The sequence below is a fragment of the Pelodiscus sinensis genome, chromosome Z (assembly GCF_052426305.1).
Source record: "Pelodiscus sinensis isolate ZL-2025 chromosome Z, ASM5242630v1, whole genome shotgun sequence".
Taxonomy (NCBI): Eukaryota; Metazoa; Chordata; order Testudines; family Trionychidae; genus Pelodiscus; species Pelodiscus sinensis.
The window spans coordinates 11,939,194-11,959,812 of record NC_143085.1 but is presented as its reverse complement, the minus strand read 5'-3'; the positions used below and the strand labels follow the sequence as shown (position 1 = coordinate 11,959,812).

Here is a 20,619-nt window from a genome sequence, read left to right as displayed (position 1 = left end):
GGAAGTGGCCGGATTCTCCAGGCAGACAGGCAGAAGATGGCAAAATAGTCAGGGACACATGAAAATAACCTGACAATCAGACTGCAAAGAAAAAGGAGCGGTGCTGACTCCTACCTCCAGCCTGCAGAGGAACAGTCTTGAGTGACCTTGAGGGGGAGAGAGAGAAAGAATTCAAGAGGGAGCCAGCGAACGTCTGCCTCTGAAAGCTTAAATGAGTCCATGGAGCTGCACAGAGCTTTTGAAAGGCTGCAGCCCTGATCTACTGAACTCTAAGGGTATGTCTACACTACCCCGCTAGTTCGAACTAGCGGGGGTAATGTAGTCATCCACAGTTGCAAATGAAGCCCGGGATTTGAATTTCCCGGGCTTCATTTGCATAAAGCCGGCCGGCGCCATTTTTAAATGCCGGCTAGTTCGGACCCCGTGCCGCGCGGCTACACACGGCATGGACTAGCTAGTTCGGGTTAGGCTTCTAATACGAACTAGCTGTACACCTCATTCCACTAGCTAGCCCATGCCGCGTGTAGCCGCGCGGCACGGGGTTCGAACTAGCTGGCATTTAAAAATGGCGCCGGCCGGCTTCATGCAAATGAAGCCCAGGAAATTCAAATCCCGGGCTTCATTTGCAACTGCGGATGACTACATTGCCCCCGCTAGTTCAAACTAGCGGGGTAGTGTAGACATACCCTAATGGGATGGAACTTAAATAAGGCGAGAACAAATGGCTGCCTGCAGATCCTGCAGTTGGTTGTGACCTGCACTTAGTGAGACCAGCACAGATAGCTGAAGGAAGGTTTTCTGAACTGCCCGTAGGGCCTCCAGGCATCCCCATTGTGGCCTCTGAACCCTCCATGTTCCCTACAGTTTTTTGCTGACCCCACTCCTCCAACTAAGTAAGTTCTTGCTGGCAGGGATCAGCCATTGTTGCTTCTTCTGCTATTGCGTCTCTTGGAGGAGAGGCCTTCCTATGCCTCCTGCAGATGGCTGGTTCCTCTCCTCTTCGCCCTGCCCCTTCCCACTTATAAGGCTATGTCTACACAACAGCATTATTCCGAAATAACATAATGCGCATCTACACAGCAAGTCATTGTTTCAAAATAATGTCAAGCTGGAGGCTTCTTACTCCCTCCCACTCCTGTAGCTCTCATTTCATGAGGAGTAGAGGAAGTCAAAGGAAGAGTGTTCGATTTTTCCCTGCTGTGTAGATGTGCCATTCAAGATCAGTGCTCCTCTAACTGCTTCTCTCTGACTGGGGTTTGCCCTTCCCTCCATGCCCCCTTCTACGAAAGCATAGCTTCTCTGCTCCATCCCTCCTCTTAAAAAAACTCTACTGGCTCCTATGCTTCTTGCCCAACTTTCCCACTTCTGCCAAAGAGGCAGGAGGGCCTGGGCTTCTTAGCTTCCAGCTGTCCCCTATGCTCACACATTCAATCCTAGACTCACCACTACCTTGCCTTACCCAACATTGGTGGGGATTTTCCTAGCCCCAGGTCTTGACTGCATAGAGAAAGAGGTGCAAGTGGCATTTTACTACATGAGGTGGTTGAAGCAAACTTTGGGAGCAGGCTAGGCTTGACCACAATCAGTTCACACACTTTAAAGGAGTTAAAACCTATTTACATTAGTGACTAATGAATTTCAAAATGGCACTTAATTAAGATGTTTTAAGGAACAGGGTTTTTTTTTTAAACACCTTTGTCATAGTCTGGATAAGGCCTCAATGAGGAGGCTGTGAAAGTCCAGAATGGCTGCACTTGGGTCTTAGAAAACTTTTTAAAAGTTCTTAAAACAAAAGGAAATTTAAAAAAAGGAAAGGATCCATTCCGGTGGACAAGTAAAGAGGGTGTGAGAAAAGGTGACAGCAACAATGTGTAAGATCAAGGCAGACACAGAGTATTACCAAAGCATGTCAATGGAGCAGCAAAGGGCATGCACCCTCCTAACCAGAAACAGAAGAGTCTGGTTAAATGTTCAAGTTCAGGAGCCTGTGGAGCAAACAGTATGGAAAGTAACATGTAATATTGGAAAATAGGCCAAAATCAGAATCTGAACAGCAAATAGACAAAGACTTTAAAAACAAACCAGAAGAATTCTCAGTAACCGTCTCAGAACCAGGAAGCCTTTGAGAGGGATTTGATCTGCTGGGCACCAGCAGATAAAGGCAAAAGCAATTAAGAAATATAAGACATTTCTTAGCATCAGGGTCCATCACAGAGGAGACTGGGGTGGTACCTGTTTGTCTCAGGTTATGAGCAGGTGGCAGAGTCAAAGAGCAGCTTCTGCAAGGAAATGTTCAGTAAAATTCTGACTCTGCATATTGGTAAATGTTCACAAAAGGAACCATCAAGGGGCATCAAGGCCTTGGCTCATCTGGTACATCCAACAAGTGGCTAAGACAAACTCCTCCACCAAAGGGCTTAGATGTCTAATTGCCCCTTTCAGGAGGGTGCTATAAGCTAGTGTCGTGGGACTCCCTCAGTCTCTCCTGCAGAAGCTATTCCATTGTGTAAAAATATTGAGCTATGCATTGGGTCGGAAAAAGAGTGCGTGGGCACCTAACTCCACTAAGGGATTTACAGCTGTGAAGGCTGAGTAGCAAGAGGCCCCTACTGCTAGCCCAGATTTAGGCACCTAATTCCATGGAAGGGCCTGTTAGTACATATCCTTCTCTTCAGTATCTACTATTGGTTGTTCTAGGCAGCTCCCCTCTTAGGGTGCTGTCTTCTGTGGATCCCATTCTTAAGTGCCCTGCACTATACAGGGAGCCTGGGCAGATAACACAAGGTTTGCTGGGTGCCTAGAGTGAGGTGCTGCAATACCCAGTGATACAACGTCTAAGTTCCTTTGTGGAGCTAGGTTAATGTGAGGTAATCTCTCATTAAAATGGCCACTAGACTGCAGGGAAACCAAGGTGTGTACACTTTTGACAACCTGAGAAGTGATTCTGAGAATTACAAACTAGTCAGCTTCCCTTCAGTAGCAGGAAAATTGGTGGAGGCAACAATTAAAAGGAGAATTACAAATTCCAGAACAAACATTTACATTATGTCAACACTCTGGCATTTAGTTTGATTGTCTGAAGGCCTAATACAAACTGTTGGGTAAAAACATTTTAGTACATATAATGTAACTGGCATTCAAAAAACCTTTGACGAAACCCCAAGAAGGGCCTATTAGAGACGCTAAACTGCCATGGAGTGAGATAAAATGCTGACAGAGTATGCTGGTTCAGAGAAAATAAAGGGTGGGAAGGGAACAATCATTTTTCACCATCATGAAGGTGAAATGTAGGGTGTCATCTTCTGTACAGGAACCAGTGTTTAATATATGTATTAATGGTTTGGAAAAGCAGAGGTGGGAGATTCTGTCAATGACATGATTATCACTGGAGAAGTGGCATGGTCAGAGCAGTAAGGGGAAGGAAGATTGGAGGAATTTTGAAACTCACCCCTCTCCTGGCAGGGGGAACCATGACAGTGCCCAAAGTCCCAAAGAGGACATTGTTGGTACATCTATACTGCAACGCTATTTTGAGATACTGGAGTGTCCTGAAACAGCTATCCTGCGTCTTCACAGCAAGCCCATTATTTCAGGCTCGCTATTCTGACGTCCCTGTAAACCTCATTCAGTGGTTTCAGAATAGCACTTTATTTCGAAACTTGGCACTATGCAGACAGCGCCAAATGACGAAATAAGCTATTTCGAAATATCATCAAAATAAGATACACAATTTGCGTAGCTCTAATTGCATATCTTACTTGGAATTACGATGATGTGTAGGGACACCCTGTGGGTCCTGAAGCATAAGGGGGCTGCTGAGTGAGAAGACGGCAGGAGGGACACCACCAGAGGGGGTGCTACTAGCAGTGAATGCCCTCTATGACACCACCACAATGCTAACTATAGTTCTCTCTGCCACAAAAATATTCTTGAGTCTAAGAATTTATCAGGATTCCAGAATGGATTTGACACTTCTAAGATAATAAGAGCAACACTAGTTACATCAAACAGGATAGATAATATTACGGTATAAACTCTCCTGCTTCAGGGCATAAAATGTGACAGAGTGAAGGATTAGGAAGAAACTTTCTTCTCAGGAGCATGTTATTTCAAAACTGTCCATTCGAGGGGTTTCAGCTACTTTCTTTCAAGTCCCTGGACAGTGTCTGAGACAGAATGCACAAGAACATGGGCCCTGATCTGAAATGGTAAGGCAATGCCTTTCTTTCTAAAACCGGACAGAACAGGGAAATGATAAAGCACTCAGGAAGTGAGAAGGTAAGTTTAAAGTGCTGCCACTGAATGTCAAGCAGGATTAATAATAAATGACAAGACAGTCAGAAATCGAACTTAAAAGCTGCTTTGTGCCACTTTCCATGGGAGGCAGGATTAAAGCAGCAAGATGATTTATGCAACACAATTAAAAAAGGGAATGTCTATGAGGCTGGATCTGGCAGAAGCAAATAAAACAGACCAGGATGATCAGATCGTATTCAAAACAAGAGGGTCTGATAGCTTATTCCTTTACCATCTCAGAATAAATGCTGAAATGGTACCAGAACCATTGGCAATTACAACGGAGACCTTATTGAGTTGACAGGATTATTGTGGTCTCTCTTACCCTGATGTAAATCAAGAGTAATTCCATGGCAAAAAAAAGTTTTGCATTAGTATAATGCCAATGTAAGTAAGGTCAAAACTGGCTCCTGGGAAATAGGAAAGAATGAAAATAGCCAATGTGTATAAGAACTAAAAAGGGAGAGCCAGGGATTTACAAAGCCGGGAGTTTAAACTTCATTACCTGGCAACTGAGAGCAATTAACATAGGAGTAAGGGTATCCATTCCAAGGATATGCCCAGCAACAGACTCAGGCTTGTGGGAGTAGTGCTCTAAGACTAATTCAAGTCTGAGCTGCAGTGTTGAAGTGCTATCAATACTGCTGTATAGCCCCACAGGCCATAGTCTATTAACCTTGCTCCTGTGAGCCTCTGGAACTCAATGCTTATGGCTGTAGTGGGGGATAAAAGTGAAGCAGTATGGCACAGGCTGCAGGTAAGGATCTGAAGGGGACCATCTGGATGTGGCTGAAGCTGTGCAGGTGAGGCTGATGCTCTGGATAGCAAGTGAGCCTGGCTGCAGGTGCCTGGATACAAGTGGGCAAGCAGTTGTGTGAAGGTGATAATGTAGGGCACTTGGGAGAGTGAGATGGTGCCGGTGAAGGTATGCTTGGACTTCAATGGAATATGGGAGAGGAGTAGGCTAGCTGGGTGCATATTATGGGTGAAGTCAAGGGATGGAGTGAAAGGCTGTGGCGTTGTTTGCACGGAGATCAGATGTGTCCCAACGTGGGTGACTTTAACATGGTGCTTGCCAGGATGACATGTTTGCCTTGTTTTTGCAGGTAGTCCTTCCCTACCGGAAGAAACTGCAGGTAAATTCTATTCAGCTCTCCCCAATCCCCGGCAGCCAGAGGAAGATGCAGCTGTCAGTGCTAGAGCACATGGTTGCTTCAGATGCTGAGGGACAATGCAAGTCAATGCTTTCTCAGGGACCCTGCATGCTTCTTGTGTTTCCATAGGATTTTTAAACTCTGCAGAGCCCAAGCACACAGGCTGCTATAGGGGCTTCAGAACCACCAGCTGTGTGAACAGAGGGCATTGTTGGGAAGATGACTGCTCAGTGAAAGATGCTGGATTCTTCAAGGATTGAATGAGTCAATGGCTCAGCTGACTAGATTTGCATTTAGCAGTGGATCCTCCTGATCATCCAGGTCTCCTCTCTAGCAAGTGCAGCCTCGGCAGGAATCAATTCCTTCCCATGTTAAGAGCCCTTTCCAGTTAACCAAGACATGTCTCCTGTTCTAAGGCAAAGACAAAAGCATAATGACAGGATTAACCAAATCTGCTCACCTGGTGTTTCTGAGTTTGCTTTCTGCATGGGCTAGTAATTGCTAGCTATCAAGCTGCTTCAATTTCTCTTGAGGGAACAACCTGTGTTCTTGGATTTGCCTGCAGTCCTTGTGAGGAACTAGGACAGATTATTGACTTGATAAAGCCAAGTGCAGAGAGGAAAGCATGTCCAGGATTTGTGTCATTAAAGTCTTGTCAATACCCCAAGTTGCATTGGTTTAACTGTGTGATTTTTTTTTAAAAAAGTGGTTTAGCCTTGTGTAGACACTCTTAATTCAATTTAAACTTGGTTTATGTTGTTTTAGGTGAAATTGGTTGATTGCTTTTTCAATTAAATTAAATTCATTAAAAACAGTTTTAAACTAAAGTCAGAATGGCTTACACAGGGTTTTCCCACTGCTTTAATAGAATTAGTTGTTGAACCAAATTAGAAGCAAACCCATGTAATGATAAATATGCCCATAGTACTAGCCGTGGTCTAGATGCATGCACATGTACAGGTTTAGGAATGAGTGCTACTTGTGGGTACATTAGCAAATCTGGCTACATATGTCCAAACTCCCTTTCCAGAGAAGCAACAGATTTATCAACTGCTCTATGCAGAGGAAACAAACCATAGTGAAACCACTTAATTCCAAGCAAGGGAGTCTTTTCATGTGACTGGCTGCTATACTTGAGCAAATAAATAAGCAGAGTATATGACCCTTCTGCAGGAATTGGGAACATTTCCCAAACCAGGGCCTTCAGTTGTTGACATTAACTTAAAATCTGTCACTTTAACCCTTCATTGATAACATGTGGCAGATTCATGATACAAAAGGAAACATACTTGCCATGATGAATGAACAGCCTTAAATATGTGAATGCAGCAAGAAAACAAAGAGAAAATGTTCGGTTAATATTCAGGGTCCTCTACCCCAAACTCCAGGAGAGGCAGAGATCTTGATGGGTTCTGACAGGCCAAACAAAAAGCAGCTGTGGCTGCTTTCTATGATCTGCAAGCAATGAGGGTATAATGCTCAACTCCCCACTATGGGAAGAGGCCCTTCTGACCAAGATGCGGCACACTGCAGGCCTTAGAATTTCACTCACTCCTGAAATAGAACCTTCAGTAACTCAGCCAGATGTTAAATCTTCAAACCATGGTTTAAAGACTTCACATTACAAAAAATTCACCAATTACAGTAGCTTAAAGCTGCAAGTAACATTTCCCTTTCAACATGATATTTTTCACATCTGGTGCTGAATAAATGTAAAGGTTAAAAAAGTTTCATTAAGAATAAATTGGGTGCTTCTGAAAACAAAGCGGGGGTGAATACATTAGGGCCATTGTAAAAATGCATTTTATTGTTAAAGCCGTAACTCTTTAATGATTTGAGCCAGAAACTGAAATTTGTCCTTGGGACAATCTGAAGTGATCTGGTGCATATCCATTTCAACTTGCCTGAGTGAAAGGGTTTATCTTTGCTGTGGGATTGATTTCTGCTTAAAGAAAATCTCCAAGTATTTTCTTGGCATCACCTGTATAAGTTGTGTGGCACTTACGTCTACCTTTAGAATGCTTCCCCTTCCATTGTGGGTATATACCATGCCACGTTCTATTAGATACAGGTTTTCTTCTCGGTCATTGTGGCTTGGTCAGTACACAGGCAGGGATCCTGCAGAACTGTTCTTTGTTTGGCTGGCATGGCTAGTTCCCTCTTGAGGCTATCAATGGGCAAATGTGATTGAGGATGAACAGTGAATGAGGCAGGAGTGTGGTGAGGCAAGGAATAGTGCATGGGAAAGGGTTAATGAGTTTAGAGGACCTAGAGATGAGTGAGTGTATTCAGTAAGAACAGTCTGCACTAACAAACAACAGATGGATATGGATACTAAAATGGTATGAACCATTGCTTCTGGTCTCCGTGGTGTTTCTGCTCTGGCACCTGCTGGCTGAGGATCACTCACTCATTTGGTTTTGATTCTACTTGGCCCAATTTATGTCACAATAGTTGTATGTTCAGTTGTCTTTAGCAGCTTCTACTTACTCCACATCTCGCTTTCTGATCACTCTCCCAGAGGCCATGACCTCAGCGACTTTGGACACAATCGGGTCATAGTTCATACTAGCCACAGCAATCACCTCCTCGTTCCTACAACAGAGATGAGAGGTGGGAAGGAGACACTGGGGATGATGCCGAGACTGGCTGCAGACAGACATTTTTTTTATTCCTTCACAAATGGCAAAACTCCTTGATGGAACCACCAGTGATTATGAACCTACAATCACTTCCAAGCTCCAGCCCTTGTACCCCCAATGTTTGTTACATCCAGTGGCAGCACCTGGTGAGAGGGAGAAGTCGGTGAGCAGCACGTGAACAGATGGTGGGTGGGGAGTGGCTTCATGCCTGGTCCCAGCTTTGCTTGTGGGACAACAGAGCTGAGCACATTGCCCCTAGTCAAAATGGGGCAGTGTGCCCCGTGGAACTCTGAATATTAATGTACTAAAACACCCTAATACACTTTTTTGAGATGGGAAATAACGTCCAGCTGCCTCTAGTGGAGAAGGTCAGAGCTTAGACAACATGCTAGATGCAATTCTTTCTAATGTGCATAGAATCCACAGTGTTGTAGATTGTGGGGAAAATAGGTGGAGGTGAAATGTTTTAATAATTTCATCATGTAAACTACATCGTCTCCCACATGTCTTCCTTTTCTGACCCGTAACTATACATCTTTCCCTACAAGAAGGTCTTTGAACCCTAACTGGTGTCACAGGTGGCAATGCTAAAAACTACCCCTGGCTAATACTTCACTGTCATTCATCTTATTCCTGTTCAGAACCCTCCTTCCAATAGAGTAAATAGAAGTGGATAAAGAAAACTTGGGGGGAAAAGATTATAAGGAGAAGGACAACATTGAGATAGTAGCTACCTGTCGACTTCATTTCTGTAGGCTGACAATAGAAAGCACCAGCGCTATGTCTACACTGGCAGCTCAAAAACTTGCCTGCTGTCTACACTGCACAAGTGTTCTTGCACAAGTAAATTTACAGTATAGCGTTGTAAAACAGGGCTTCTTCTGGAAGTGTTATTCCTCTGCCCATGAGGAATAAGCCCTCTTGCACCAGAGCTCTTACACAATAGGGCAGTGTAGACAGGCAACATGAATTTCTTGTGCAAGAAGCCCCTATGGTTAAAATGGCCATCAGAGCTTTCGTGCACAAGAGAGTGTCCACACTGCCATGGATGCTCGTGTGCAAAAGCACATGGCAGTGTGGATGCACTCTTGTGGAATATTTTTTGCACAAGAACTCTTCCGCAAAAGAGTTCTTGCGCAAGAAGCCGCCAGTGTAGACGTAGCCCAGGTGTTAGCCTTCTCTCAAAGATGTGCTGGAATGCAATACTTGGATCCAGGCATGGTTAAGCTTCATTGGCCTAATTCTGCTCTCATCCAGTGCAAACTGGGAGCAATTCATCTGATGGCCATGCAGCTCCATCCCATAAATGCTGAATGGTTACTTGAACCTCATGCTCCTTTTCCTGCTTCTTATGTTTTATACTGTGGTTATTTATGCAGCAATATCCACTCACTCTATGCAGGATCCAGCCCTTTGAGAGCGTGTTTAAATAAAAACCGCAGTTTAAGCTTCCTGCCTGCTCATTTACTTTACTTAAGCTAGTCAAAAACCTCTGCTGACCAGGTTGATCTCAGCCTTTGGCCATTCCAATTTGGTCTCTTTCTTTCACTATCAACACTATCAATGCTTACTTTTCTGCAGAACAAAAGAAAGCTCTTCTGCTATATTATCTGGGTCTCTAAGCACAGCTTACAATTTTCATGCCATTTGCGATTCTGCATTTGAATCTTCAAACAACAGTTGCATAAAATAAGTACCTTGAACTGTTGATAATGTTTCAGCCAAATGCTTTGTTTACAGTAAAGAGCACCAAACCCCTAGAGAACTGATGGGTGGAAAGAGAGACAGAGGCATGATATAAACCAGTCTCTCCATTCAGTTTTGGTGTCGGGATCATGAAATGACTCAAAACCAAATAATTGCAAAGACAAATCACTCTAAGACAGGAGATTGCTAAAGGAGGAGGGAATTTAAATATTGATGATACAATTTGATTGATTTTCCAATGAGTATTAGTGGCAATGAAGTAAATGTCCATACTAAGAAACAAAGTATCTCTTTTACAAATGGATGAAAATAGAAGCCACACTGCAAGTAAACCATGCCTTCAAAGTAGTGATGTCAGTTGTGTAGCTAACTCCAACCAAGAGTCCTGGAAAAAATGCTGTCTGCTAGTAATATCACAAAAATGATATTTTAAAGCCCATATTTTTTGTATAAATTCAGTAAGAATAGTCCCCATGTGAACTGAAAATAGAATGTGAAGTGGTTTGTGCATTGTCTGTGGGATCCAGAAATGAATAAGGTCCTATGTTCTCGTTACAGGTTTCCCAGACACTCCTGAATATCTGCATTCAGTTTCAAGTGTGCAATTAATGTTGCACTCAACTGACACAAGCTCAGGTAGTTATGAGGACAAGAGTTCGGAAAAATGTTTTTGATAAATTTTATTCACTTAAAAATGTAGTTTGGGGTGATTCAAAACTCATTAATTTACAAATAATGTTAGCCAACTTTTTATTTTGTATTTTAGCCAAAAATCACAGGCTAGTCAGAAGAGGGCTATGTCCTTTAGGTCACTTGCTAGGGGACTCACTTCAGATGTGGGAAACCCATATTCAGTTCAATATGGGCTTGTATATTTCATGTTACTGGGCCAGGAGATAACATGCTGTTCCACTGTGTATAAGTCACTAAAAAGCCACTGCCCAAGTGACATGAACCTGGGTCTACCACCATCCATGTGAGTGCTGAACCATCAGATGCTACAATCAGACTTATTCCTTCTTTGGAAGACAGTCAAGTTTACACATGGTAGAACAGCTTCAAGAGGAGAGCGGGAGAAAGAGGCACTGTGGCCTTGCCTATAGTTCGGTGGTTTGGACACTTAACTCTCATGTGGTTAGAAGCATGTTCCCATCCCTTCAGCACACAGAATGGAGGGAGGAAATGAACCTGAATGTCCCACATCTAAGGTGAGTGTCCCAACTCCTTGACTAAAAATTATAAAGGACAGACCATGCACCTCCTCCAGCTATTTTGTCATTCTAGCCCTTCATTTCCTTTGCCCATATGTTAAAAAGCACCTGGAAGCAAAGTGAAATAGTTCATTTTCAGACTGAACAAAACGTTTGTCAATGTTTATTTTTTTCCAGAGCTTTTGGATTAGGTCTGGGTTTAGCTGAAATTTTATAAAATATTTTTTGGAAATGACAGCAAACTGAGAAGTCACTAATTCTACCGGCTCTAATAAGGACCAGGTCTAATAACAGACAATAGTTTTCATTGCTAAAGGGAGTTGGAAATGTTATATAGATAAGAGGCACGTAGTACAGAAATCAAATCAAAATGAACCTGTAGGCATTCAAGTGACTATGAGGCTTCTGACAATAATACAAAGTGTTGACAATTTCAATGGGACCTGCAAAGAGATTAATGTATAGAACATCATGAAAAGCAATGCAATCCCTCATCAGAGTAAAATAAGAAATATTCCACTAAGAGGGTCCTTATGTATCCAAGTGCAGGAACAGAGTGATGATAAAGTACAATACTTGAACTCATTGATTCATCAGAATAGTAGCTCCAATAAGGATAGAAGAAAGATCAATTGGATTAATACATTGCAGCCTGAAAAAATAAGATACTTTTTGAAAATCTCCATCAATCTCTTTGCTCACTGAAGAGAAGCATAAGAGGTGACAAGTACCTAGATGAAGGATTCTGACAGCAGACAGCTCTTTAATCTAGCAAAGTCAGAACAAAGGTCCAATGGCTGGAAACTGAAGATTGACGAATGTATATGGCACACATTTTTAGCAGTGAGGATAATTGACCTTTGGAAGAATTTACCAAGGGATCTGGTTAATTCTCTAGTTCTTAGCACTAGTCCCACAGGAAACCAAATATTGAATGGCTGATGGATAAGCCTGAGGAAGTGGTTGTTGGAGCTGAACAACATTTTGCTTTGAGATCCCGAATAAACCAATGGCCTTGTCTTGGTTCAGCTAGGAAAATTGTTGCAGCCAGGCAAGAAGTAGCACAGGGGTGGGCAAGATGTGGCCAGCAGGCCAGATACGGCCCGCCATGCCACTGGATCGGGCCTGTGGATGCCTCACTGGAATTCTTATCACAGAACAGCTCACTCCGCTTTGAACTACAGGCTGTTCTCTGCTTTGGATGCTCTGGAGAAAGGGGAAAGTTTGGTGTGCTGCTCCTGCCTCCAGCAAAATCTCTCAACTCCCATTGGCCAGTGTCTGGCCAATAGGAGCTGAGAAATTTTGCTATGGTCAATATGTAAAGCCTCCTTTCTTCCCCCCACCCTGCCAGAGCAGAGCCATATGGAGCAGCCTTGGACTGTAGCAGACAGGCAGGCAACCTGCCTCAGTTCCTGCAGGGCTGCTGCCTGGGAGCCATCTAGGTGAGCATCTCCCTGCCAGAACCTGCCTCTGGCACCTCACCCCCTCTACCCACACAACTACCTGGATAAGGCCGTCACCTCCTCGTTCCCAAGGTCAACACCCAAACCCTCTGCACCCCATACTCCCCTTCTCCCAGGTCACAATTCCCTCCCGGACCCTGTACCCTCTCCTACAATCCTTGACCAAGCCAGAATCCTCTCCTGAACCATACCCCCATCCTGGACCCTGCCACTCCAAGCCTCTGCTCCAGATCACAACCTCCTCCTTCATCCAAACTCTCTCAGACCCCACACCTTCTCCAGTCCCCTGTCCCAAGCTCCTCTTTGCACCTAACCTCCATCCCAGGCCCCAGGTCCCTTTTCATAGAAGTGCAGCACTTGACCACTTACCAAAATATTGGAGTGGTCCCCCAGTAAAAATTATGGCCCACACCTGACATAACATGTATTCATGTGGTTATTAATCTGGGTAAAAATCACTTCCGGACACTGCTATCAAGCATTCTCCAACTTCACATTTCAATCCGCTTAGCATTAACCTGTCCAGACTGGACATCAAGCAGAAAGCAACCGGCAAATACTTGAAATGTCAGTGCTGGAGGTTGCTCAGAAGAGGTAGGCAGCTGCTGCCATGTGCCAGGTCCTTCAGCAGATTCTGTTGCTGTGCCATGAAATCAAGCCTACTACAAAGTTGTGGATTTATAGAGTGGCAATTTTACCAGTTCTGCTGAATGCCAGTGAAATTTGTTGTTGAAAAAGGCTGACAAGCATTTGACTGATGTTTTCAGTTCTTATTGTTTTCATTAGCCACTCCTTATTAAGGGGAGGACATGGTCACAAATGAGGGTATTTAAAGCTGAACCCAGCAATGGCCTTCATGAGCAACGGTTTGGGTTTGGTGGTTCTCTTGGCAAAGATATACTATTAGGCTAGAAGACCAATGAATTACAGTGTGTGTTTATCAAAGAATGCTGCTACACAACCAGGGTGTGTCTAGACAACATGCCTCCGTCGACGGAGGCATGTAGATTAGCCAGATTGGCAGAGGGAAATGAAGCCGCGATTAAAATAATCGTGGCTTCATTTAAATTTAAATGGCTGCCCCGCTCTGCCGAGGCATACCTGTGCCGATCAAGAAAGGCTTCTTTGTCAACGCGGCGCGTCCAGACTGCCCCGATCTGCCGACAAACAGCTGATCGGCAGAGTGGGGCAGCCATTTAAATTGAAATGAAGCCGCGATTATTTTAATCGCGGCTTCATTTCCCTCTGCCGATCTGGCTAATCTACATGCCTCCGTCGACGGAGGCATGTAGTTTAGACGTACCCCTAGTGCTCATGTTGTCACCCGAGGTTTTAGCAGTGCAATAAGATTGCCAATGATGGAGATGACCTGTACATCCAGCCAGCCAGACTGCAAGATGTAGTGGGAGATCAATCCAAGTGGTGCTTATTCTGCAAGGAGACCATGTCCCTTTGGGATTTGCCATGATGATGGTTATGATGAGAGGAAATGGGGGTGGGGCTTCAGAAAGCCAGTCATGTGTACTAGAGTCTCAAGGTGCATCTGCATTGGCCCTGTCACAACAAAGTAAAGTTTCAGGGCTGCTGTAACATTCATTAAGTGGCTAAAATACTTATGGGACCTTATACCTGTTATGAACTGGCCTGTTGAAGGAATCTCCATCCATGCCCCTCCCATGCTGAACAGTGAAATAGAAATGGTCATTTTTCTCTCTCACCTTTAGCTTTACACTTCTCAGGGTCTACTTCTAGTTCTGCACATTAGTTCGATATTTAGATAACAAACTGCATTTCTTTTGTACTGAGAGAGTTTCCCAGAATTAATTTTGAGGCCCCCATCAGTACAACAAATGTGAAGAGCAAGGAGGGGGAGTGCTTATTGTGGATGATAGATGAGGGAGCAGGAGGAGATGTGGGATGATGTATCAGGACTTTTCCATTGCTAATTTGTAATGTGGTAATTTTCCATTGCTAATTTGTAATTTGATTCTGTGGTATGTGAGGCAACATTCTACCTTCCCATCAATACCACCTGCCCTTCATGTATTTTTCACAACCAGAGCAAAACCTTCCCAAGCCCTCTTTGCTGAGCTGCTGGAAGTGGAGTCCATTTTGTCTTCATAGTGATGTCAGGAAAATCACAGGGGCTATGCATGCCCCTGGCACTGACTCAGGCTGGGGGGAGCACTAATTGGGTGACTATAATGGTTCCAGAGCTTGTGGCCTCCCAGGAAACAAAAGATGCAAACAAAACATCTTGGTTTACATTCTTCCTAACATGCTTCCTTGCAATGGACCTTGTAAACAAAACTGTCTGAGGTACAGATAGCAGCTGAGAAGTGACTTTGTGAGTGCCAATGGTATCCAAAGGTTGGACTGAGGTGCCAAAAGCGAGTTACGCACTTAAGTCACTCTTAAGAATTCACTGTTCCTTCTCTACCCTCACACTCTGACATCCAGGTTGTACTGGGCATGCCTAGACTTCCCAACAGCAGGCTCCATTCATCACACTGAGCAAACCAAACCTAGTGCATTCATGCAGCAGTAAACGCAAAACTTCTCTGATTTCAAATGAGTCTATTTTTTTAAATGCACAACCTGAATTCTTGGACAGGAAAAACCTGATGTCTAGTAAAAATTGCAGAAATCCGGAAATATTTGATTCTACTCTAACTGAGCAGACAGATTAATATCCATGATGGGATCTCTCAAAGGAAAGAGAAACACTTACTTGGTATAAAATGCCACAAACTTCAGTTCATCTAAATCACCTTGAAAGATGACATCATCAAATCCTTCCCCATGGCCTGAAAAACAGAGGAAGCATCAAAACAGTGCAGGAGACAGGATTCTGTTCCATCTGCCCTCACTCTTCATTATGCAGTCTTATACACATAGGCAAACACCTGCATACAAAGACACTCAAGCACCCTTTTGTTTGTCACTGTTCTAGTTTATAGCACGTCACATGGCATTTTTCAGTCCTACAGACACAACCTATTTTTGTACAATCGCATTCTATGACACGTACACACCCAGTGCTAAGGTTGGTGTGACAATTGCAACGACCCAGCATTCTTTGCTAAGGCGTCTCCCAAATGTTTCAATCATAGTCTCAATCCTAAGGGAAGCCACACTCTGCCCTCTAGGGGCTAAAGTCTCTAAAGCAGTGGTTCCCAATTGCTAGTCCTTGGACTAGTGCTCAGCCAGGAACCACTGGCTGTTGGGCTGTGGCACGTTGCCAGGCCATGCCCCTTGTCTTGATGATTGATGGGGTTCCCTGTAAGTTGTGTGCAGCAGCATAGCTGTGCAGATGCTAATTGAGCCCTGCTCACATAGAGCTTCCTGTCTGGGGAGCATAGTTCCCTGTAAGAAGGTGCACACCGGCGTAGCTCCACACAAAAAAATTCTCCACCCACTCACTCACTTCCTGCTGGAAGGTGAGTAACACGACGGATAGCTGCCCCAGTGTGCTGCAGCCAGAACTGGGGCCACAGTGAGGCTGTTCCTACTGAGGAAACCTCACTGTAGCCCTGGTTCCTGCTCCAGCAACTGCTGTGTGGCCTGGCTGGTGGGGCTGCATGGAGGGCAGCTGCTCTGACAGCCAGGACTGGGACTAAGTAGAGGGTGGCTGAGCTAGCGGAGAAGCTCCTGGGCACCTCCAAGCTAGACTCCCACCCTGCTTCTGTTGCAGGAAGAGAGACTGAAGAATAAGCTGGCCCATGAGCCGCTCTACTCCCGCCTGCACTAGCACTGCTGGGCGGCTCCCTCCACAATCACTGTTCAGTAGGAGCCTCCCCCCTGCCTCTAACTGCTCCCAGCCTGTCCAGCGCGCACACATAGAGACTTGCTGCTGCCTGGCCGCACTGAGCCCTGGGAGCTAGCTTGGGGCCCCCCTGGCAGGGCAGCTGGGCCTGAGCAGGTGCCGCTGCTACCCAAGCGGCTGGGTTGAGGTGAGGGGACAAGGTGAGAAAAGCCCTCTGAGCCGAAGTCAGCCCCTGCTGCTTTCAGCCCAGCCTCTCCCCAGCTTGGTCCCCTGTCCCACTCATGCCCCTTCTTCCCTTTCCCTTCCCTTCTTCTCCATCTATTCCCAGTTCCCTTTAGCCCATCGATATCCCTCTGCTCTGCCTGTAGGCTGGCTTCTCACCACGCCCCTTCCCCTTCCTGCAGCCAAAGAGCCTTAGCTGGAGGCTTCCACTTTTCTTTCCCTTCCTTCTTTCTGTTGTCACAGCCCCCTTTCTCCTGCCCTGACTGCTCTACCCCCTTTGCCTCTCTCCTCCGCAGCAGGCTCCTTCCAGGCTCCAGCTGCATTGCCAAAAAAATAAAATAAAATAAAGAAGAAAGCCAGGGCCTGAAACTGGACTAACTCTCCCCCAATAGGCCCCAGCTTGTTGGTGCACTTCTCAGGCATCCCCGGTGCCAAAGCTCAGGCAGCACATTCCTGGCAGTCACCTCAGCAAGACATGATTTGTTTTAAAGTTTTTCTTTCCTTTTAAAAATCAATAATGAGGGAGGGAGGGAGGAAGTACATGGCTGGGATGGGAGGGGATCAGAGCAGGCCCATATGTGGGTGGGTGTGCAAAGGGTGCACATGCACCCCCCCTCCCCATAGTTTCCAATGCATCTCTCCACCATCAGCAGCTGGGCTGCAATTTGTCCCCCACCCCCCCCCCCAACCTGACTGCCTCCTCCTGCAGGCTTGACTTGCTATTGCCAGGCTTTCCAGACTGGGGATCGGAGGGGGGGGGGGGGGGGACTCTAAAAAAGGATCAATCAATGCACAAAGGGAGCCAGCCCAAAGCTGGGCAAGAGCAGCAGCCTCAGCATCCGAGAGTAGAGGCTTGCACAAAACCATATAAATCTCTCAAGCCTGTGACATGCATCTTCCTTCCCTGGGCAAGTCAGGAGGGTGCAGAGATTCTGCCTCTGCCTTGCTCCTACTGTCCCACTACAGCACTCTGTCTCCGGCAGCAGCAAAGGGCAAACCTCCACCCAACCTCCATGGCTGCCAGAGCAGCTGTTCAGGATGCCCCAGGTTCTCAAGATGTGGAATACTAACTCATGCATTGCCTGTGTTGCATAGGGGCTGCATTCTGGCAACTGCTTCGGATCAGGTTCTCCTAGAGGGAGTCCACGCCAGTGCCTTGTGGAGGGAACTCGTTGGTGCCCAGCCTGTGGTCCAGGCTCCATGGGAGGCAGGAGCTCTGGCTGGGGGAAGTTTACCTTCCCTCCCTACTTGTTTTATTGATATAGCTATTTGAAGTATTCCCTATTTTGGTGTATTTACTAGCTTGAGTTGTTAGAAAGGATGATAACACATGTACTCCATTTAAATTGGACAGCGGGAACTGTGTCTAATCACTTCCATCAAATACAGCGGCAAGATGATCAAGCAAACTTCCATGGATTTCTTTTTTGGAAAGAGTTAATGATGAGAAAAGAGAATGATGTTCGAAGGATAAAGAGGAAGACATTGTAGACTGGGTGGCCAACTCATTACATGAAGACAGCCAAAACAGCAACGGAAAAAATGCAAAGAGCTGCACCAGAAATTTTTTTCAGCAATTTTTGCTGAGGAAAAAAAAAAAGGATGCTGCCCCTTTAAAAGACAAGGCTTTTTGGCCACATCAAGCTCCCGTCGGCCGCCGCCATCCTGGCAACACCATCATTTTGGATCATCGCACCAGACAGCTACCCTACCCCAGTAAGCACAGGGAGCCTGGGGCCGGGGACCATTTCTAGGTGTGCAGGGGAGGCTTCATGAGCCGCACTTCAAGGGTTTGTGAGCATGTGGCTCACGTGCTGCTGGTTGGCCATCCCTGTTGTAGACTCTTTGCACAATGAGGATAACCAACGCCAAGAAAATGCAGAAAAACAAAAGACAGCAATGTTCAATTGCAAGGATGACTCCTTGTATTTAAAGTATGCTTTTATTGCATGTGGTGATTCACAGGCTCCAAAAGCACTGTGTGTTATATGTTCCGAAACAATGTCCAATGAAGCAATTAAATCTTCAAAGCCAATTCGGAACTTAGAGTCTAAGTATCCTGCTCTCAAAGGACAAAAACAATTATTTTGCATTGCCACATGCGCACCCTCAAACATGGCTGCTTTGAAGGCAACGTTTCTCATAGCTCACCGAATTGGCAACGCTAAAAACCTTTTTACAACTGGTGAAGAACTGATTCTTCCTTCTGCAAAAGATGTCTGTCCTGAGCTGTGTGGGGAAACAGCAGCTTGTAAGGTAGAACAAGCTCCTCTTTCTGCCAACACCATTGCCAGGAGGATCGACGAAATAGCTGAGGACATCAAGAAGCAGTTGCCATGGTTTTTGATTCAGGTGGATGAATCAATCAATATTGAAAACAAGGCAATGCTGTTAGTGTATGTGCATTATATTTTTGAGGATGACATGCATGAAGATTTACAGTGTGCACCTCCCCTACCTAACACAAGAACAGGGGCAGAAATCTTCAGAGTTTTGGATGGTTATGTTGCAGGTAGGCTCAACTGGACTTATTGTGTTGGAGTTTGTACTAATGGCATTGCTGCAATGACTGGAAGGCTTTCCAGTTTCACGACCAAGGTAAAAGAAGTGGTGCCTGAATGTGAGTCTACCCATTGTGTTATTCATCACGAAACCGAAAACTTTGTCCTGAACTTCTCAATGTTTTGCATAAAGTGAGCCGTTTTGTTAATTATATCAAAACACATCCACTAAATTCATGTTTATTTGAACCACTGTGTGAGGATATGGATGCTGAACACAAATAGCTTCTGCTGCATACAGAAGTTCATTGGCTATTGAGAGGGAAAACCTGACCAGAGTCTTAAGTTAAGAGAACAGCTGCAGAGATTTCTCACAGATAAAAAGTCACCATTAGCTGCACATTTTAATGATAAGATCTGGCTTGCTAAACTTCCACTGACTGAACTCAATCTGTTGGTGCAAAGGAGAAGGGCATCCGTTTAAAATGGTGGATAAAATCACAGCCTGGGGGGAAACATGTGAGTAGAATTTTTTACGTTTCATATTTTTATGGATTTTTCAGAAGAAGCTGTTGGATTTTCTTAGTTAATAAGTGAATACCTCAAGTCACTCTCAGAGGCATCAGAGCAAAATTTCCCAAATTCAAAAGATCCGAGAGTCGGGAAAGAAAGCCACTACTGCAAGAGGATCCATTGATTGAACTGCCATGTTACAGAGGACTTAAAACTTTGTTTAATGTATCCTCATCTCTGTCGTCCTTCTGGGTTAAAATAAAGGGTGAATATCCAGAACTCAGCTAGTTCTGAAGACTTTGCTGCCATTTCCATCTACATACCTTTGTGAAATGGGTTTCTCTGCAATGACTGCTACCAAGACATGACATTGGGATAGACTTGACATGAGAAACACACTGCAAGTCTCACTGTCAAGCATAATATTTTGATATAACTTGCTCATGTCGAGAGAACAGCCTAACAATCCAACTGATGTGATCTCATCAGTAAGTCATTTATTTTCATGTTATTTAGCAGCTAGACTAACTAGTGATAATTTATGTATGATTTTAAAAACTGGTGGAAGTAAAATACTTTGAGAAGTGATGTCTTATGTTTGATTTTTAACAGTGGTGGAAACATAATACTTTGGGTAGCTAGCAATGTAGTGTGTATGTTTTTCAAGGTGGAAAGTGAATACTTTGGGAGGGGAATAATAAAAAAAATCTGTCAAAATGACATGCACTGTGTGTGTACAGATGCAATGTAAAACAACATGTTACCGTTTAAAGTTAATTACCATAATGAATATGCAAATGTTTCTATACTGGTCCTCCAAAAGTTTTTGAATGCATTTGCCGGTCCGTGGTGTAAAAAAGGTTGGGAACCACTGCTCTAGAGGACGTAAGAGCATACATGTCACTTTAGATGCCTAAATCCCAGAATTTGGCACCACTGGGATTCATGAAACCACTGTTCAGCTGCCACCAAAGTCTGTGGGCTTCTAAAATTGCTCATTACTTAACATGCATCTGATGAAGTGGGTCTTTGCCCATGAAAGCTTATGCTCCAATATATCTGTTAGTCTATAAGGTGCCACAGGACTTCTTGTCGCTTTTGCAGATGCAGGCTAACACGGCTACCCCTCTGATACTCAGTACTT

General features: G+C 44.7%; 1 protein-coding gene across 1 annotated transcript in view; it reads right to left on the bottom strand.

Moving 5' to 3' along the window:
• Positions 1-703: 703 nt before the first annotated feature.
• Positions 704-20,619, bottom strand: part of AIFM3 (AIF family member 3) — a 105,777-nt gene continuing 85,861 nt past the window's right edge. The window contains exons 18-20 of the mRNA XM_075898215.2: positions 15,205-15,280; positions 7,941-8,045; positions 704-5,861 (exon numbers count right to left, since the gene is read on the bottom strand). Of these exons, the coding sequence (XP_075754330.1) occupies positions 5,822-5,861; positions 7,941-8,045; positions 15,205-15,280 (221 nt within the window). The 3' untranslated portion in view covers positions 704-5,821. The remainder of the gene's footprint in view (positions 5,862-7,940; positions 8,046-15,204; positions 15,281-20,619) is intronic.